Source organism: the organism of the source record quoted next, unplaced genomic scaffold (genome assembly GCF_019419815.1).
Source record: "Pyrus x bretschneideri cultivar Hongxiangsu unplaced genomic scaffold, Pyrus_bretschneideri_v1 Contig70, whole genome shotgun sequence".
Taxonomy (NCBI): Eukaryota; Viridiplantae; Streptophyta; class Magnoliopsida; order Rosales; family Rosaceae; genus Pyrus; species Pyrus x bretschneideri.
Window position 1 is genome coordinate 1,292,228 of NW_025999810.1, and position 20,492 is coordinate 1,312,719.

At 38.8% G+C, this 20,492-nt stretch overlaps 1 protein-coding gene across 1 annotated transcript in view; it reads left to right on the plus strand.

The window, feature by feature from the left end:
- The window catches only part of LOC125472653, a 19,568-nt gene extending 2,266 nt beyond the window's left edge, over nucleotides 1–17,302 (plus strand). The window contains exon 2 of the mRNA XM_048574309.1: nucleotides 17,222–17,302. Coding sequence (XP_048430266.1) covers nucleotides 17,222–17,302 — 81 coding nt within the window. The remainder of the gene's footprint in view (nucleotides 1–17,221) is intronic.
- Nucleotides 17,303–20,492: the final 3,190 nt, after the last annotated feature.

Here is a 20,492-nt window from a genome sequence, read left to right on the forward strand (position 1 = left end):
TATTTAGGCGACTTACTTAGCTTGTTTTCGTGCATTTATGTTGTTAATTCATAGTTGTTTTAGTAGTTTAAGCTATTTTCGTTTGTTTTTAGGTCCTAATGGCAAAGGGAGCAAGAAAGTGCATTTTGAGGCTATTTGGAGCATTTTTGGGCATGGATTGGATAGCTTAACCATGGAGCCAAGAGGATGGACAAAATTGAAGGCCATTTATGCACTTTAGGACATAAAACAAAGGGCCTAGCCCAATCAAACAAAGCCTTAGAACCAGAAATTCCCATACACACACCAACACACCCTAGTTGTCATTCCACATGCATTCCCCTTGCATTTCCAGCCATTCCATTTCATTATTGCAGCCACCATTCACTCTTTATTCCACATGCATTCATCATCACACACCCTAGCTGCCATTCACATGCATTCACATGCATCACAACCCCAAAACCATCAAGAAATCAATCTTGCCGTGGCTCCTCTCCCATTTCCAGCTTTTCCCTTTGCATTTCCCTTTCATTTCAGCCACATGTATCCTTCAATTCAGCCACACTTCCACATGCATTCATCATCATTCACCATAATCCTTCCCTCACATGCTTTCCCAACAAACAAATCAGCCAACACATGCATTTCCAGCACCAAAACAAGCATTGCCGTGGGTTCCCTTGCCTTTCCAGCATTCCCCTTGTGCAATTCCAGCTTTCCACCCACTTTCCTAGCTGTTTTTCACATGCATTGCAGCCACATTCTCACCCATTCTCTCCCTATAAAACCATGCAATCCCATCACACAATTCATTCATTCCCACACCTCCATTCACAACACAAACACACACCATCTTCCACACAACACATCCTGAAACACAAGCTTTGCCGTGCACCCCTTCCAATTCCAGCATTCTTCCCTTTCATTTCCACCACTCCCCAACCCTCCAAAACACTATCCAACCATTCCTCCATACAAACACCAACCCAAAACCTATCCATAGATCTTGTGCGACAACAAAGAGGAGGAGAAGAGTGCCTAAACGTTCATACAATTCAAGTTTGAGTTGTTGGAATTTTTAGGTGTTGCTTTTCCTCGATTTCAATGTTTAATTTCAATTCTCTTTGTCTTGTACGTATAAGGAACTAAACTCCCCCTTGGCTAGGGGGGGATTCGAAATACATGTTTATGCTTGCAATATGATTTGATTACTTCTAATTACGCTTCATAAGTTGTGAATTCAATTTACTTATCTATGTGATTGACAACTTATTTATGTATGTTTATTGAGAGTGCACGCTTAATTTTCATGCATGAATATGACGCTAGAATATAAGTAAGTTTCACCTAATAGTTATGAACTTATATTCACAAGTAGTGGAGGTTGCTTATAAACAATCGCGTTAAGTAAATTCTTGGCATAAGTTTCATGCAATTCATAGTAACGAATGCCTCGTCAACACTTATGGTTTTCAAAGAACTTAATGATTCTTGCTTGTATCTCTATTATGCAATTCATGTAGGGAACCTGTGGGGAATGCTTTGGGTTGTCGTATGCAATCATCCAATTCATTAACTTAAGGAAAACTTGACGGTTAATTTAAACGGACCTAATTAACCCGGGGTGTTGAGAATTCATGGTTTATTGAAAAGCAATTAGAAATCATTTTGTATGCAAGTATAACATGTGAGGAGATGAACCCCTTAGCTAGCTTCCCATCCATTCATTTCCGTCAAATTCGTATTTACAATTTGTTTTCTTTACAATCTATCCATTTTAGTTTAAATTCGGACATCCCCCCCCCCCCCATATTTTGTTTAGTCTTAGTCTTAATCTATCTTATTCTGAGTTTTGCATTCTTTGAGTCTAGTATAGTGTTTTAAACTTGTTTTTACGTTTTTGAGTCAAATCCAAGTGATTAACAATCCCTCCTAATCCCCGGTCCAGAACGATCCCTACTTACATCCTTACTACAATTGACAAAAAGAGGGTTTAATTTGTGTGCATATAATTCTCGCATCAAATTTTGGCGCCGTTGCCGGGGATTAGCAACTTTACTAATCTCTTGGATTGTTTTATTTTCGTTTGTGTGTATATATTTTTAGTTTTATTTTGTTGATTCTAGGTACTAGAGAAGCAAGACATGGCACTTGATAGTGCTTCTCTTTTGTCACAGCTTATGGAAAGGTCCCAAATGCAAAGAGTTGGTACATTTGATCATAATCAATCAAGGAATGACGTGTTTTCCAATACTTACAATTCAGATTGGAGTGATCATTCAAACTCTATGTGGTGGGAACCTCAACATATTCAACAAGAAGGATATTGGCAGCCCTATGAGGAGTTCTATTCAACGTCTATGCATCCACCACAACCTCATATACAATATGCCCAACCAAACTCAGGTTTGTCAATAGATTATAATCAAGCTCTTAATGAATTAATTTCTTTGGTGCAGGGCTCACAAAACCAAGTCGAGGAGGCTCAACAAGGAGAATATTGGCAACCATATGAGGAGTTCTATACAACACTTATGCCGCCACCACAACCTGCCCAAACAAATTCAAGTAAGTCTTTGTATAATGATACGGTTAGTGAGTTACTCACCAATTTGTCCCAGGGGCAAGAAGATCAAAACAAAGCAATGCAAAATCAAGACAAAAGGTTGGACAACTTGGAAAAGCAAATTGGGCAGATAGCGGAGTTCGTAGGACAATTTCAAGACCAAGGCAAACTCCCTATTTCAACCATTGCAAATCTGAAGGAAGGATTTGAAACTGCCAATGATATCACGTTAAGAAGTGGCAAGGAGGTTGGAACGGACCCTCAACCATCAAAATCAAATCACAAGGAAGATGAAAGATTGCAATTTGAGGAAGAGGAACACACCCAACACACGGAAAGGGTGGAAACACCTTTGCCGCAGGCACCTATTGCTCCTACGCCATCCAATTCAGGTAAGGTTGTTCCAAATTTAATTCTTTCTAACCCCATTCCAACCAATGTCCCTATTCCTTGCAGGTTCATGAATTCCAAGGAAGAAGAAAGTGAAAAAGACATCTTGGAAGCCCTTCCAAAGGTGCAAAGTATGGAATATCAAGAGTTCGTCAAAGAGGATGTTCTTGAGGCAAACAACCCCAAAGAAGTTGAATTTTATGACACAGGACAAGGACCAATCCTCACACCACATCTGGCCGAGTGCAAAGTCCTTGAAACGTTCAACGAAGATGTGTTTATCCTTGAGTTCTTATTGGAGCACACAGGTAAGCCACTTCCCCGAATTTCAATTTTGTTTTATACTAATATGTTGTTAATGATTCAGGCACCCACTCTAGAATTTAAACCATTACCGGATCATCTCAAGTATCACCCCCCATTCAAAGATCAATTCCATGCCGTGGGTTCCAATTGAGCCTAAGAAGGTCTCGTCCGGCTGCAAGACGTAAAAGAAAGCGCTACTTGGGAGGCAACCCAATGCACTGAATAAAACAAAGCATGTTCATTAATTTTCGAGAAATTACAAATGTATCTAACAAAGAAAGAGAAAGATGGAGCCTTCACAAAGGTTGTGTACGTGAAGCCCCACTACGTGGCAACACTCTAGGAGCGGGAGGCATCGGAGCAGGAGGCATCAGAACGAGAGGCATAAGAGCGGGAGGCACTGAAGATAGATCATTCAAGGCCCCAATCCTTGGTGGAACGCTAGATGACGCAGGAAAAATGTGCCTCTGGAAGAAAGACGCAAGCCTTTGACGGTCATTTTGAATTCGACCTTGAGATTCTTGCATCTCATCAAGCTTCCTCTTCATGCCTGTCGAATAATTATTTGCAAGCACGTGCAAACTTCTATTCTCGTGCTTAAGCTGTTTGATCTCCTGCTTGAGATTTTCCACCTCTGCTATCAATGATTCAACCTGACGGGAGCGAGCAAGTAGGCGTTGGCCCATGTTGGACACAGAGCCCGTGCACTGAACACTGAGAGCTAGGGACTCTTGAACGGCCAACTTATCGGACCGTCCTGAAAGCAGCTGACTATCTTTGGGAGTGAGGAGGTTCCGAGCTACTATCGTAGCTGTTGTTGCATCCGTCATCACAGAGTCTTCACCTGTAAGAGGGCCATTAGAAGATAAGAAAGACGGGCACCATACCTTACCCTGACGCGGCGCGACCGGATCACTGCTGAGACTCAAATCTAAGCAAATGTTCGATGGGTTAGATGAGTTAGCCATTTTTTCAAGAAGTTAAAAGAGAGGGGTTGGATGGAGTAAAATCTCAACGACCGGAGATGATTTTCACGGATGAGCAATATTCAAAGTGTGCATGTTAGAGGTGATCGATCACCTCTATAAAAGGAGAGGCGACACAATCACCAATTCAGAATTGAAGAGACACCACTCTTCAAAGCCGGATTTTCCTGCGTAAAGTTCGCCAGCTCTTCAGACGCAATCCCGGCTTTTCAGATAAAGCGTGTAACTTTGTCAAAAGCTCTCTGACAAAGTTGAAGACGCGTGGAGGCCGAGAAAGCAGCTACACACTTTTGCCGACAAGCGTAGGTGACAAAGCCGAAATCCCGGCTTTTCAGAAAACGCGTGCCACTTTGTCAAAAGCTCTCTGACAAAGCTGAAGACGCGTGGAGGTCATTTCCGCATCCGCACTGCCACTTGCCATTACAATTCCTATATACATCAACATTCATGGCAAGGCATACACCCAAAAACGCATAACTCTTCTTCTCGGCCGAAAATGTAGCTGCAACCAAACCTCTCAAACATGCTCAGTTTTCTTCTTCTCTTGAGAACACATATTCAACCATTGATGTATCCCCCAAAGAAGATACCAGATGCCTGGAGTACAGATGAGGCAAGAGGAAACGGTGGATCGAAGCATGTGGAGACAAGCGCAACAAATATATGTGTTGATTCATTCGCTGCTTCTGCAAAAGTAAAAGTATCTCATATCATCAAGGGCGAAAGCAAAGGTATCTCATATCATGATCTTTCCCTGTCCTTTCCTTTGTCCTTGTTATTACTCGCATGGCAAAGTAAAGTGAGCAATCAGTCGGCACTTAGAGTCAGTCTTCCGATCTGGAACCGACTACCTGGAATCTATTCCCTGGTTGCTTACCTAGTGTTGCTCTCGAGCAGTCATCTTCAAAGGTTGATACACTTCCAAAGAAGGGACCACATCGGCTTGGAGAACAGCTAAGACGAGTGATGAGGAAACATCAATCTTGTGGATAGTCAGCAAACGCAACAACTGCATATGCTGAGTTATCCTCTAACCCTCTTCAATACGAATTGGAAAGATTGAACAAAGAAACAGGTCATCACCTCCACCTCGTGCTTGCCTGCCATGTGTCAGAATCCTCTAGCTCAGTTCAAGATTAGCCTGTGGAAAAACTCAAGATCAAGCCTCACTGCAATCACCAAGGAGAAGATGGAATTTACACTCCATAACCAGATTTGCGTCCCTAAACTCTTCTCTTTGTTAGATACATTTTGCCATGTTTAATGAGTTTAGTTGCTGTTTATGTGTTTGCTTGTGTTTAGTGTGGTTTTAAGCTTAAAACATTGAGGACAATGTTTGATTGAAGTGTGGGGGGGGGGGGGTAACTAAGTATGTTGATGCAAATTCGTTGGATTTTATCACCCATAACTTCAAGTGTTGTTCCTTGCCGTTTTAAAATGTTTTTGAGCTGATTTGGAGTGTTTTAGTGTGTTTTGTTTTATAATTCCGAAAATCACAGAAAAATTTGAAAAACATGTTTTGAAAAGCCTAAAAAGAGTGTTTTGAGTCGTTTTTGTGTGTTTGTGTCGTAGGTCACCTTCCAACACAATGATGAGGATTTGGTTTTTAATTGCATGACTGTTAAAAAGAGTTATAAACATGGAGAAAAGTTTGATATACTCTTGGTATATGCTTGGTTATGGTTATAATGTATGACTTCACATGCAATCAAATATGAAAAAAATTTTGTTCTTGTAACATGCTTGAAGGAAGGAACTCAAACAAACGCTACAACCTTGTGAGACTTGAGCCTAAACGTTATTTGGAGAGTTAAAATCTGTGCATTATTGTTTCTAAAGTCGTTGCATGATCTCATTATTCTTTGCTTGGTTACTACTTAGAAGGCGTTTCATCATATAGTTCCAAATGCTAGAACTCATGCCCATTTCATTCAAAGCATGTTATTGATTTGCATAACACATATTCAAGATGAAGTTGTGTAGTGACCACCATCAAAGCCAAATAGCCATGTGCCCTTCATTCATTATTTGTTTAAGTTAACCTCGTTGAGCCTTGTTAAGCCTTTATTCCTTGTTAACCCACATTATCCTCACCTAGCCTAGTTTAGGACAGTCCACACCCTTGTTCAACTTTGTCAAAAGATCTCTGACAAAGTTGAAGACGCGTGGAGGTTGCCGACAAGTGTGGGTGATAAAGCCGCAATCTCGGCTTTTCAGATAACGCGTGCAACTTTGTCAAAAGATCTCTGACAAAGTTGAAGACGCGTGGAGGTCATTGCCGCATCCGCACTACTACTTGCCATTACAATTCCTACATACATCAACATTCATGGCAAGGCATACACCCAAAAACGCATGACTTTTCTTCTCAGCCGAGAATGTAGCTGCAACCAAACCTCTCAAACATGCTCAGTTTTCTTCTTCCCTTGAGAACACATATTCAACCATTGATGTATTCCCCAAAGAAGATACCAGATGCCTGGAGTACAGATGAGGCAGGAGGAAACGGTAGATCGAAGCATGTGGAGACAAGCACAACAAATATATGTGCTGATTCATTCGCTGCTTTTTCAAAAGCAAAAGTATCTCATATCATCAAGGGCGAAAGCAAAGGTATCTCATATCATGCTTTTTCCCTGTCTTTTCCTTTGCCCTTGTTTTCACCTGCCAAGACAAGGACAGAGAAAGCAATATGTCGGAACCTCCACTCAAACTTGCGCTGCCACCAAGAAGTGATGGTCCATTCAAATGCAAGGTTTGCATTCCACTCATGTATCAGAGGACAAATACTACAAGAGAAGATGCTAAACCTGCGTAAGGAAATACCACTTCTGCAAAATGAGCAAGTAAGGCAAGTGAAAATGATACATCGAAGCATGTGGAGACAAGCACAACAAATACATGTGCTGATTCATTCACTGCTTCTTCAAAAGCAAAGGTATTTCATATCATGCTTCCTCCATGTCCTTTCCTTTGTCCTTGTTCTTACTCGCATGGCAAAGTGAAAAGAGCAATCAGCCAGCACTTGGAGTCAGTCTGCCGATCTGGAACCGACTACCTGGAACCTATTCCCTGGTTGCTTACCTAGCATTGCTCTCGAGTAGTCATCTTCAACGGTTGATACACTTCTAGAGAAGGGACCACATCTGCTTGGAGAACAGCTAAGACGAGTGACAATAAAAAAATCAATCTTTCTAATTCGTACTCTTCAATACGAATTGGAAAGATTGAACAAAGAAACAGGTCATCACCTCCACCTCGTGCTTGCCTGCCATGTGTCTGAATCCTGAAACCACTCATGGTCTTATTTCCAATTCAAGATCAAGCCTCGATGGCCCTTGAAGAAATCACAAGTCCGATTCAAAATCAAGTGTTCACCACCCTTGAATCAAATTCAACTCCAGATAAAAGGAGTAAGTTCAGACCTTCGGAGGAGACCAAAAGAATCCTCCAGCCCAACTCAAGATCAAGCCTCGATGGCCCTTGAAGAAATTTCCAGCCCAATTCAAGATCAAGCCTCGACGGCCCTTGGGTTGACATCTACATTAAGGGACTTCAAAACGCATCTTCTACACGTGACAAGCACATGTCTACGACGCGCCTTGAAGTGGGGGCATTTGTAGACATCAAAATTTCGGTGAAATGAATGTTGACCAATAATTAAAATTTCAATGCTTACGTGTCACATAAATTTTACATGTAGCGTGTGACTCAACGAAAAATCGAAATAAATTGGAAAAGTCATCAAATAGGACACGTGTCAATACCTGGCAGAAATGATTTATTTCATCTGATTATTTAAATCCAAAAATCAAGTTTTGGAATTCTATAAATAGGAAGCCAAGGCATTCATTTTGAGAGAAGGGAAGAAAGGAAGAGAAATTGACATTACACCAAAACCTTGAAGCCTTGAAACTCTAAAGCTCTCAAGCAAATCCCGAAGGATCAAGAAAGCACTTTTCGTTCTTCGTCAAATCCTACTTCAAGATCAAGCCCCAACGGCCCTTAAAGAACTCCCACCAACTCAAGATCAAGCCCCGACGGCCCCTTGAAGAAAGTGTTCATCATTCATCATCCGTTCATCCTAAGATCAAGCCCCAACGACCCTTTGGATCAACAACCTCAACAAACTCATACACCCATTCTTCAAGATCAAGTCCAACGCCCCTTGAAGATCCATTCATCAACTGTTCATCCTTAGATCAAGCCCCGACGACCCTTTGGATCAACAACTCATCCACAAACCTACACCCTACGAAGATAGAATCAAAGGACCAAATTACAAAGAGATTGTAACCCCAAAATCATTAATACAAAAATATATTTTGTACACGTATTCTTGTTTCTTGTTTCAGGAATTTTTCGTGTTTACAGTATGTTTTGAGATTCAAAAGAAAAGAAAAGAAAGAAAGAAGAAAAGGGCTTGAAAAGATGTAAGAATAAGTGATTAAGTGTTGAATGTTGAAGAAGGGGTCCAAAACACCAAATCTGGCCCTAAATTGTCTAAATTTTCCCTTTTTGTTCAAAAATTGAGTTTTCATTCAAAAGTGAATTCTAAGTTGATTTGAATGCTTTGCTCACTATTTCTTTAAGAACCTTTGTTTTCCATATCCCTTCTTTGTTAGCCAAACACCCCAAGCCCCATTACAACCCTTGACTTCTATCTTGAGTGTTGTGCATTTCAATTTGTAGAGTTTGAATTTGGCATGAGCATATGGTGTCACTGGTTCTCGCGTCTAAGTAGTAGCATTCCATTCATGAGATCATATCTAAACAGGCTTATTAACTCCAGAAATTGCGTTCTTTGTGATACATATATGTGAGTGTTCGTTTTCATGTTTACATCAATCTTCTCACATATGACTAGATTAGGGTGTGTAGTTAGAAAATCTGAGTGAAAATCGAGTGCATATCTTGTAAGGAATTGAGCAAATTCTCTAAGGCATGTTACTACATTCAAACATGGTTTTAAATGCTTAATTGTGAACTAGTATGTGGTGACTATGATTAAGAATATACTTAAGTGTGAAGATGACTAAAATCTGTGGAGATAACGAATTTTAACATGTCATGTGCATTGGAAACCCCTGAGGCAACGTTGGAAGGTCTAGAATGTGTTTGATTCGTTTTGGATATTTTGTTTTGCTCGAGGACTACCAAAAGCTAAGTGTGGGGGAATTTGATAGGAGCATATTTAGGCGACTTACTTAGCTTGTTTTCGTGCATTTATGTTGTTAATTCATAGTTGTTTTAGTAGTTTAAGCTATTTTCGTTTGTTTTTAGGTCCTAATGGCAAAGGGAGCAAGAAAGTGCATTTTGAGGCTATTTGGAGCATTTTTGGGCATGGATTGGATAGCTTAACCATGGAGCCAAGAGGATGGACAAAATTGAAGGCCATTTATGCACTTTAGGACATAAAACAAAGGGCCTAGCCCAATCAAACAAAGCCTTAGAACCAGAAATTCCCATACACACACCAACACACCCTAGTTGTCATTCCACATGCATTCCCCTTGCATTTCCAGCCATTCCATTTCATTATTGCAGCCACCATTCACTCTTTATTCCACATGCATTCATCATCACACACCCTAGCTGCCATTTACATGCATTCACATGCATCACAACCCCAAAACCATCAAGAAATCAATCTTGTCGTGGCTCCTCTCCCATTTCCAGCTTTTCCCTTTGCATTTCCCTTTCATTTCAGCCACATGTATCCTTCAATTCAGCCACACTTCCACATGCATTCATCATCATTCACCATAATCCTTCCCTCACATGCTTTCCCAACAAACAAATCAGCCAACACATGCATTTCCAGCACCAAAACAAGCATTGTCGTGGGTTCCCTTGCCTTTCCAGCATTCCCCTTGTGCAATTCCAGCTTTCCACCCACTTTCCTAGCTGTTTTTCACATGCATTGCAGCCACATTCTCACCCATTCTCTCCCTATAAAACCATGCAATCCCATCACACAATTCATTCATTCCCACACCTCCATTCACAACACAAACACACACCATCTTCCACACAACACATCCTGAAACACAAGCTTTGCCGTGCACCCCTTCCAATTCCAGCATTCTTCCCTTTCATTTCCACCACTCCCCAACCCTCCAAAACACTATCCAACCATTCCTCCATACAAACACCAACCCAAAACCTATCCATAGATCTTGTGCGACAACAAAGAGGAGGAGAAGAGTGCCTAAACGTTCATACAATTCAAGTTTGAGTTGTTGGAATTTTTAGGTGTTGCTTTTCCTCGATTTCAATGTTTAATTTCAATTCTCTTTGTCTTGTACGTATGAGGAACTAAACTCCCCCTTGGCTAGGGGGGGATTCAAAATACATGTTTATGCTTGCAATATGATTTGATTACTTCTAATTACGTTTCATAAGTTGTGAATTCAATTTACTTATCTATGTGATTGACAACTTATTTATGTATGTTTATTGAGAGTGCACGCTTAATTTTCATGCATGAATATGACGCTAGAATATAAGTAAGTTTCACCTAATAGTTATGAACTTATATTCACAAGTAGTGGAGGTTGCTTATAAACAATCGTGTTAAGTAAATTCTTGGCATAAGTTTCATGCAATTCATAGTAACGAATGCCTCGTCAACACTTATGGTTTTCAAAGAACTTAATGATTCTTGCTTGTATCTCTATTATGCAATTCATGTAAGGAACTTGTGGGGAATGCTTTGGGTTGTCGTATGCAATCATCCAATTCATTAACTTAAGGAAAACTTGACGGTTAATTTAAACAGACCTAATTAACCCGGGGTGTTGAGAATTCATGGTTTATTGAAAAGCAATTAGAAATCATTTTGTATGCAAGTATAACATGTGAGGAGATGAACCCCTTAGCTAGCTTCCCATCCATTCATTTCCGTCAACTTCGTATTTACAATTTGTTTTCTTTACAATGTATCCATTTTAGTTTAAATTCGTCCAAACCTCAATCCCCCCCCCCCCATATTTTGTTTAGTCTTAGTCTTAATCTATCTTATTCTGAGTTTTGCATTCTTTGAGTCTAGTATAGTGTTTTAAACTTGTTTTTACGTTTTTGAGTCAAATCCAAGTGATTAACAATCCCTCCTAATCCCCGGTCCAGAACGATCCCTACTTACATCCTTACTACAATTGACAAAAAGAGGGTTTAATTTGTGTGCGTATAATTCTCGCATCATGTATGAGCTACTATTTTATTGTATTCACGTTGTACTCGTTGCTACGAATGCGTGGGCGCAAGCATAATCAAATTTGGAGTTACGATGAAGATTTTACAAAACTACAAAGCTTAAGGGTATTTTAGTAACTTCACTATTTCAAATATTCTCTTTTCTATTATTTTATTATTTTTCTTTGGGATATCTGTGTCTGTGGGACCCACCCACATGGGTCTTCTCTCCCCTTTGTCCGCGTGTTCCATCCTTCCCCACTCTCTTGGATTCCCTCATCTCTCATTTCACTCTCCATCTTGCCTCTCTCTTTGTCTCTTTACAAATGCAGAGAAACAATCAATGTCGTCCATCACCACAGCAACTCCCCGGCAAACCACAACAAACCACCATAATAAATGTAGGAGTTTATTTCCAGTTGTGTAATAAGTATCTTATCTAGATTTGACTGCTCTACTTATGTCATATTGTCATCTATGCTCTGAATACTCGTGTATTATGGGTTCTTCCCACTACTACGCACTCTCTTATTAGCTTAAATAAATTCTGACTTCAGTTTAAATTTATTCATATTTTTACACATCACCTACACTTTGGCTACATCTCATTCGAGTGTTGCGCAGCATGTCTCGACTCCGGTCAGGGTGTGTCAACTTTAAAATCCCCCAAAAATGGAGAAAAATTAGTGTGAGACTCTATTGTGTTCCTTCCTAGTGCAAAAATATGGTTGGTATAATGGCACAAGTAAGGGTGTCGAACCACAGGGACTGATTGGACCTTTATAAATTACTAACTTTGAAAGAACCCTAACTAAAGAATGAAAGTAACAAATTGAGAGTAGTTTTTGTGCTGTAAACTTAATTAAATTAAAATGCAGGAATGTAGCAGCGAATAATATATTGATGTAGAAGCAATGGAGATGAGGCCAGAGATTCGAATTCACCATTACAAAACCAATTCCATGTTTATAAAGTTATGACGTATTCAACGACCAACCTGTTTCCTGAGTTCGTTTTACATATATATGATCAGCCATATGATGTGTGGTTTTGATCAAATTCTCCTAATCTACAACCTAATTGGGATGTTCAACTTCGGTTCCTAATTAAGAGTCTTTAGCATGCAAGAAAACGTTAAAGAACCAAAGAAAATACATGGCAGGATGTTTGCATAGCATTCTCTTCATTCATTCACATGTCTACCAAGATTAAGCATGATGTTTACTCTAATCTTGATTAAATGATCTGTAGTTAACCCTAATGGTGATCAAACATTAAAATCAACAAACAAATTTAACAATTGATTAAGTGAATGAAACAGGAAGCAGATTGACAAACTGAATACTTTAACTTAAAAACATGGATCAATTTTGCAAGGCTACATCGAAATCCTTAGCTATGAACTTAGTTACACATCATGTTCACATAAATTAAAACAAAAATACAGAACATGAGTGAAAATAAATTCAGGAGAGGAAACCCTTAAAGCAATTATGATGTAGAACTTCTCCAAGAATAGCCTTCTGCGATGAGTCTTCAGTAGTGGTGGAAGTGTATGGAACGACTAGGGTTTTACTTAAGAGTGAATGAAAAGAGAGGAAAAATAGGTCCCCAGAATTGTGTAATTCGCCTAGAATAAATAGGGCATGTAAAAGTGGCTAAAAGGCAAGTTTTTATGGGGTAAAAAAGGCTGGAAGATATTCCAAAGTGATCCCAGCAATTTAGCCTTTATTTTGCACGTTTTTGCCTTATTTGGCACTTTCAAATCAGGCTAGATATCCCAATTCATTTCCCATTCTGTTCCTGATCTTCTAACAAGCCAGATTCATCTTGGATTCTTTATTTAGACTTCAAAACAAGTAACAACTTTATTTGGGCTCCAAAACAGGCTAGTAAACTTCTCTCCACGTTTGAATAAGGATCAACTCCAAAATGGGCATGTTGTCACTTCTTTTGCCCTCAAATTGATCATAAAGTACATGTAACTGCACACTAACACAAAATAGGGTAAAATGCAACCAGTTTAACTCAAAAACATCACAAAGATACTAGAAATGGATGGTATAAATGCATAAAATATATGAGTTATCAGACTCGGCTTGACACTGAATTTTGCTGGGTGACATTACAATTTAGCCAAAATTTGCCACATGGTAAGTTTAAATATTCTTCTATTTAAAATTTTTCATAATTATATTTTCTACTAATTAATATTATCCACGAGATTGATCTAGCCGTTCATATTTTTTTCTCTTCCTTCTCATTTTTTTTTTCTCTTCTCCAACTATCACGAAATGAAAAGAAAAAAGAAATCCAATTTCAAAAATATAGTTAAAATCATCCCAATCCTCAACTGTATCTTGATTGAGAAAATCCACCCATGCTCGAAATTTCAGGCTTTGCTTGTCAAGGTAGAAGAAAGAAAAGGAAACAAAAATTTTATTTAATATTTTTGTGGTATCCAATTTTGTTGTTAGTCAAAGTAGATACAACAATTCATATTTATTGATAAAATATTAGAATTGTAGATGCCTTTTGTTTAGGGAGCTTTCATAAAAAGGGATTGGGCTAAGTTTTTTTTAACAAAAGACTATGCTATCACTTTATTTAATGAAAAAAACTTAAATTTTAATATAAAAAAAAAAACCTTAATTTTTAATAAAGAGGACAAAAGAACTTCAATTTTAATGAAAATGACAAAATTTTAATATAAAATTTAAAAAAAAACCTTACTCGTGTCCATCACAGACACTGTTTATGAAATTGAACAGTACTACACTATTTATGAAACTTAACAGTACTACACAATTTATGAAATTGAACGGTACTATACTATTTATGAAACTGACCGTTACTACACTATTTATGAAACTGAACGGTATTACACTATTTATTGGTCTAGATTCATAAATAGTGCCTAGTTCTTAGTTCACTTTCATAAATAGTGTTTAGTTAGTGGGTCCAATTTCATAAATAATGTATAGGAGTTGGCACAGTGTCATAAATAGTATCTCATTCTTGGTCCAGTTTTATAAATAGTGCCTAGTTCTTGGTCCACTTTCATATATAGTTTCTAGTTCTTGGGAATGTTTCATAAATAGTGTTTAGTTCTTGGTCCACTTTCATAAATAGTGTATAGTAGTTGGACCAGTTTCATAAATAGTGTCTCCTTCTTGGTTCAGTTTCATAAATAGTGTATCTTTCTTCGTTCAGTTTCATCGGTCCAGTTTCATAAATAGTGTATCTTTCTTCGCTCAGTTTCATAAATGGTGTCTCTTTCTAGGTCCAGTTTCATAACTAATCTCTTTCTTGGTCCACTTTTTGGTTCAGTTTTAGAAATAGTGCATTCTTCGATGCTGCATCCCCTAAGTAACAACCACTTTCATGATGGTGATGATGGTGGTGATGTCCATGCCGGTGGCGTTCTTGATGAGATAGTCGTCCTTCCTTTCTTTTCCACTTTCTCTTCATGAGATACCCAAATCAAACCCAACTCTTGCTACAAAGTTGTAGAGCTTTGTAATTCACATTAAAATCTATCTCAACCCAACAACCATCGCAACTTGTTGGTCGACATCGACTCTACACCCCCTGCTCATTGGAGAATTGAATTTTCTCTGAATCTATTCAATTTCTTAGCTTTCTACACCATACTGAATTTTCTTCTATTATCAATTTAGAAAACAAGAACTTGAAAAATGTATGATTTAAAAATAAATGAATTTAAAAAATAAAAAAAATAAAAAAAAAAAAAGACAATAACAACAGTTTGAATTCTAACCAAAATGAAAAGGGTGATGACTGATGAGTAGACGATGGATCATTTGGAGTGGTCAATCAGTAACAAAAAGGGATTCAAAACTTTAAGCAATCATCCAATCATCGGTCATCACCATTTTTTCGAACTTTTCTTTTTATTTTTTTATTTTATTTCTTTTTATTTTTTGAAATAAAACATTAAATAACGTTATGAGAGCTTTAATGAAAAGATACCAAAAAAATTACTAAAAACATAAAAACAGAAGAAAAAAAATACAAAATTGAAGTGGGTGAAAACCCAGAAAACCCCAATGTTTGAAGAAATTGATGTAAGTACCTCTGAGTGCTCATTGAGCAGCTCCTTGCTGGGATCAAAGGCAGCGGCCTTCTACCCATTGAGTTGCACGTGCGCCAATAAGTTTTTTTTTCCTTGTTCTTATCATTAAATAGAGTTATATGATAGTTTTTGGTTAAAATTCAAAGTTTTGGAGCCTTTTTAGACCTGCCAATTTCTTACATGACACGAAACTAACGAGTTCCAGGTCAATACAACAACTAATGGAGTCGTTATCGGCTCACATGATAAGAACCCGTTAATAACAGGTCCTTAACAGGTTTACACGAAGGTGACACGTGAGTAAATTGTTTCGACACATTAAAAAAAATTTATTTTGATGATTTTAATTTTTTTAAGCTACTAAAAAAACTTACTATAAAATACAATAGTCATAGTGTATATGTATACAATGTAGATTAAATATGTACTATTATTCTATATAAATTTAAAAAATTTAAGTTTATTTATTTATTTATTTTTATAGTATACTATAGGCAAAGAATGAGATTAAAAAATTATAAAACACATTAAAAATAGAAGTATCAAGTAATTTAAAACCAAACACATTAAAAAATTATGATAATTAATTTACAAGTGCAAAAAATGTGAAAAAAAAAATATGCAAAAGCTCGTGATCGCATTCTTTATGCTATGAGTATGGGTACATCGTCGTTTGAATTTTTAAAACCATATAAACCCTCATGAATAGTATTTTTAAGGGAGTTCAAACTAAATAAAATTCATAATCATTAATGTACATGTCTAAAAAATGTAAAAGCATGACACACCCTGAACTAAGAATTGGGGCATGCTGGTTATCACGTAAGGGTGACGTAGCCAAGTGCACAATGTGAAAGCAAAAGAGTGAAAAATAAAGTCGACGATATAATTTACAATAAAAAGATCAGTGAGTGCTAGTGACAAACACGGAAGGAAAATGCAAAGTAGAAATTCAAGCATCCTAGGTGCAGTCCAGAACAAACAAACACTACACAAGATAACTAGAAAATCCTACATGGAGGGTGCTCTGTCAGAACTGCCTCGATGCCTCTTTCGTCACCCACGTCCTCGCTACCTAAAACCTGGAGGAGCGCAAAACAGAAAACGTGAGTGGGCAAAAACAAAGTTGTTTTCAAACCATTTCAGTATCAAATAATAACCCCTCTTTGTAAAACCCGTATACTTTCCAGAAAATATTATACGTACTCGTACCTCAAATCATGCTAAAAAAAACGATGGAGGAGGGCTATATAGCGACGGTACAACAAGTTAGGCAACAGAGTTCCATGGTTCACCAATGTATCGAGTCACGAAGAAGATTAAGGTGACAACATTACAGTTGGCTAATTGGGCAAAAACAACAAAAAGATCAATTCTGGGGGAAATCTCAAAAACGGAAGATAAGTTGAATGCTTTATTGGGAAGCCCTTTATTGAAACCACTATTGCACAATGGCATGAATTGAACACTCGGTTGCAAGCTCTATTAGCACAGGAAGAAGCATTCTGGAGGCAAAGGTCCAAGGAAAATTGGTTAAAGCTTGGGATCAAAATACATATTTTTTTTCACCAGAAGGCTAATCGAAGACAATGTAGGAATTCTTTGTTGAGGTTGTTTGATGAGGCAGGGGTGTGGCATGCGGACAAGAGGGGCATGGAGATGGTGATTGTTGATTACTTCACGAAATTGTTTAATTCTCAGGGTGCGACAGATGTGTCGGAAATCATGTGGGTGGTCACACCCAAAGTCACGGATGTGATGAACCAGGAGCTTTTTCGATAGATTTCCAATGAGGAAATTAAAGGGGCTTTGTTTCAAATGCATCCAACTAAAGCTCCGGGCCCTGGCGGTATATCACCGGGTTTTTGTTAGAAGCATTGGGAGATGGTCGGCCAAGATGTGTGTGATGGGGTAAGGCATATTCTTTCATTGGGTCATATGCTTAATAAAATCAATTATTCCCATGTCACTTTGATTCCGAAGAAAGTGGATCCCTTAGCGATGACTGAACTTAGGCCGATTAGTCTTTGTAATGTGATTTATAAGATATGCTCAAAGGTTCTTACTAACCGTCTGAAGGCCATTCTTCTGGAAATTATATCACCATCGCAAATTGCCTTTCTACTGGGAAGGCTAATTTCTGATAATTGTTTGGTAGCCTTCGAGATTGCTCATTATATGCATAGGAAGAATAATGGGTAGAATGGGGTGATGGCGTTGAAGTTAGATATCAATAAAGCCTATGATCGTATTGAATGGAGTTTTGGAGCATATTATGAGAAGGTTGGGTTTCGCGAAGGAATGGATACAATGTATAATGATGTGTGTGTCTACGGTTTCTTATTCGTTCAAATTGAATGGGGAGCCTGTGGGGTTAGTGTATCCAAAACGGGAAATTCGTCAAGGAGATCCCCTCTCACCCTTTCTATTTGTCTTATGTGTGGAGGGATTATCGACATTATTTGATTCTTGGGAAGCACAAGGCCGTATTCAGTGGGCCCAGGTATGTAAAGGGGCTCCAAGTGTTCATCATTTGTTATTTGCAGATAATAGCTTTATTTTTGCCAGGAGTTATTACGCACATATGAAAAGGCGTCTGGGCAAGCAGTTAATCTTTCTAAAAGTAGTGTTGCATTTAGTAGGAACCTTACGGAGTTGGATGCACAATGTTGGTCGATTGTCTAGGGATGAAATGGGTGGAGTATCACGACTGATATCTTGGACTATAGGTGTTTATTGGTAGGTCCAAGATAGAAACATTTGTTTATATTAAAGATCAGTTGTGGAAAAAGTTGCACGGTTGGCGTGGTTCTTTGTTGAATAGCGCAGGTAAAGAGATTTTGATTAAATCGGTTGCTTAGGCAATGCCATTGTATACGATGCACACATTCTTCCTACCTAAGTCTTTTTGTGATGAGCTAAACCAAATGGTGGCCCAGTTTTGGTGGGCAAGAGAAGGTGGAAAACAGAGAATACATTGGGTTAAATGGCAAAGGTTGTGTAAGCCGAAAAGTGAAGGGGGTTTGGGGTTTAAAGATTTATATGCATTCAACCTTGCTTTGCTTGCGAAGCAAGGGTGGAGATTACTACAGTAATCGAACTCTCTTATGGCAAGAATTTTCAAAGCCCTGTATTATCCTACTTCTGAGTTCTTACAGGCTCCAGTTAAACTTAATTCGTCCTATTGTTGGCGTAATGTGGCGGCATCTAGGCATATTATTTATGTGATGCATGATGGAGGGTGGGGGATGGTTTACGAATCCATATTTGGGGGATAACTAGTTGCCACGAGAACACTTCTTCAAAGTTCTTAGCCCTAGACCGGTGGAGGTGTACCCGGAGTTCACGGTGAGATCATTGATGGTGGAGGATGATGGGGTTCGATGGAATTCAACTTTAGTTTGTAGTTGGTTCTTGGAGGAGGAAGCGGATTTGATTTTGAGTATACCCTTGAGTTTATTCTACCGTGCGGATTAGTTGATTTGGACAAAGGAACCTAAGGGCTTGTTCACTACGAAGAATGCGTACTTTGTGGCTCGATCGGGTTCAGGAATGAGTGGTGATGAGCCTATGGGATCGGTGATTAATGGTGATACAAGATTCTTATGGAAAGCTTTGTGGCGAGCTAAGGTCCCGGGGAAAGTGAAAATTTGCGTATGGCATGGTTATATGAATGCTTTGCCTTCCAAAGTTAATCTGAAGAGCAGACGGGCAATTATGGACGAGACTTGTGGTTTTTGTGATAAAGAGGTAGAGACTGTTGAACATGCTCTTCTGTGTCCTAGAGGGGCAGCGGTGTGGTTTGGAAGTCCATTGGGCATCCGTTCTTTACATCTAATTAAGGAAGGCTTTGGTCGTAGGTTGGAGTATATGGCGCAAAATGTGTCCAAGGAAAGCTTTGATTTGCTTCTTGTTCTTGTTTGGAGTATTTGGAAGGGTTGAGTTCATGGAATGGTGTTGAGGTTTCTCCTTTGGATATCCAAATCAAGGCACAAACATGGTTGGCTGAGTTTAAAAAATGGAATGCAAGGGCACTGCATAACTCTTCGGCAAGAACAACTAAATGGTAGTTGTCGGCCCATGGTTGGATAAAATGTAATTTTGATGCATCATGGGATGAGCAAAGGTCAATTAGAGGCTGTGGGTTGGTAGTGAAAAGCTCGGAGGGCAAGTTTTGGTAACATAGGTAAGCAGAATGGTGGTCGTGCGATCGGTGCTTATGCAGAGGCAGCGGCTGCTAAGGCGGCAACTTTGTTCTTGCGCAGATGGGTCATGAAGCAGGTTCAGGTAGAAGGGGATGCATTGTTGGTGATTTTTGCCATTAAAAATGCAGGTGCAGCATTTAATGGTCATTATGGTTATATGTTCGACGATACGAGGCTGCTTCTGCAGGACTTCAAACAATGGAAAATCACCTTTGGTCAATGAATATCGTACTCTTCTTCTTCAAAAAAAAAAAGGTAGAATATTTAAACTTACCATGTGGCAAATTTTGACTGAATTGTAATGTCACTCAACAAACTTTAGTGGCAAGCCCTCTACTTTTTGGGATATTAAAGTTGACACACCCCGACCGGAGTCGAGACATGCTGGGCAACACCCGAAGGTGATGTAGCTAAAGTGTAGGTGATGTGTAAAAATATGAATAAACTTAAATCGAAGTCAGAATTTATTTAAGCTAATAAGAGAGTGTGCAATAGTGGGAAGAACCCATAATACACAAGTATTTAGAGCATAGATGACATTGATTATGGTGGTTTGTTGTGGTTTGCCTGGGAGTTGTTGTGGTGATAGAAGACGTTGATTGTTTCTCTGCATTTGTAGGGAGACAAAGAGAGAGGCGAGAGGGAGCTAAGAGGGAGAGTGAAATGAGAGATGAGGGAATCCCAAAGAGTGGGGAAGGATGTGACACGCGGACCGAGAATATCTAGAATAGTGAAGTTACTAAAATACCCTTCTGCTTTGTAGTTTC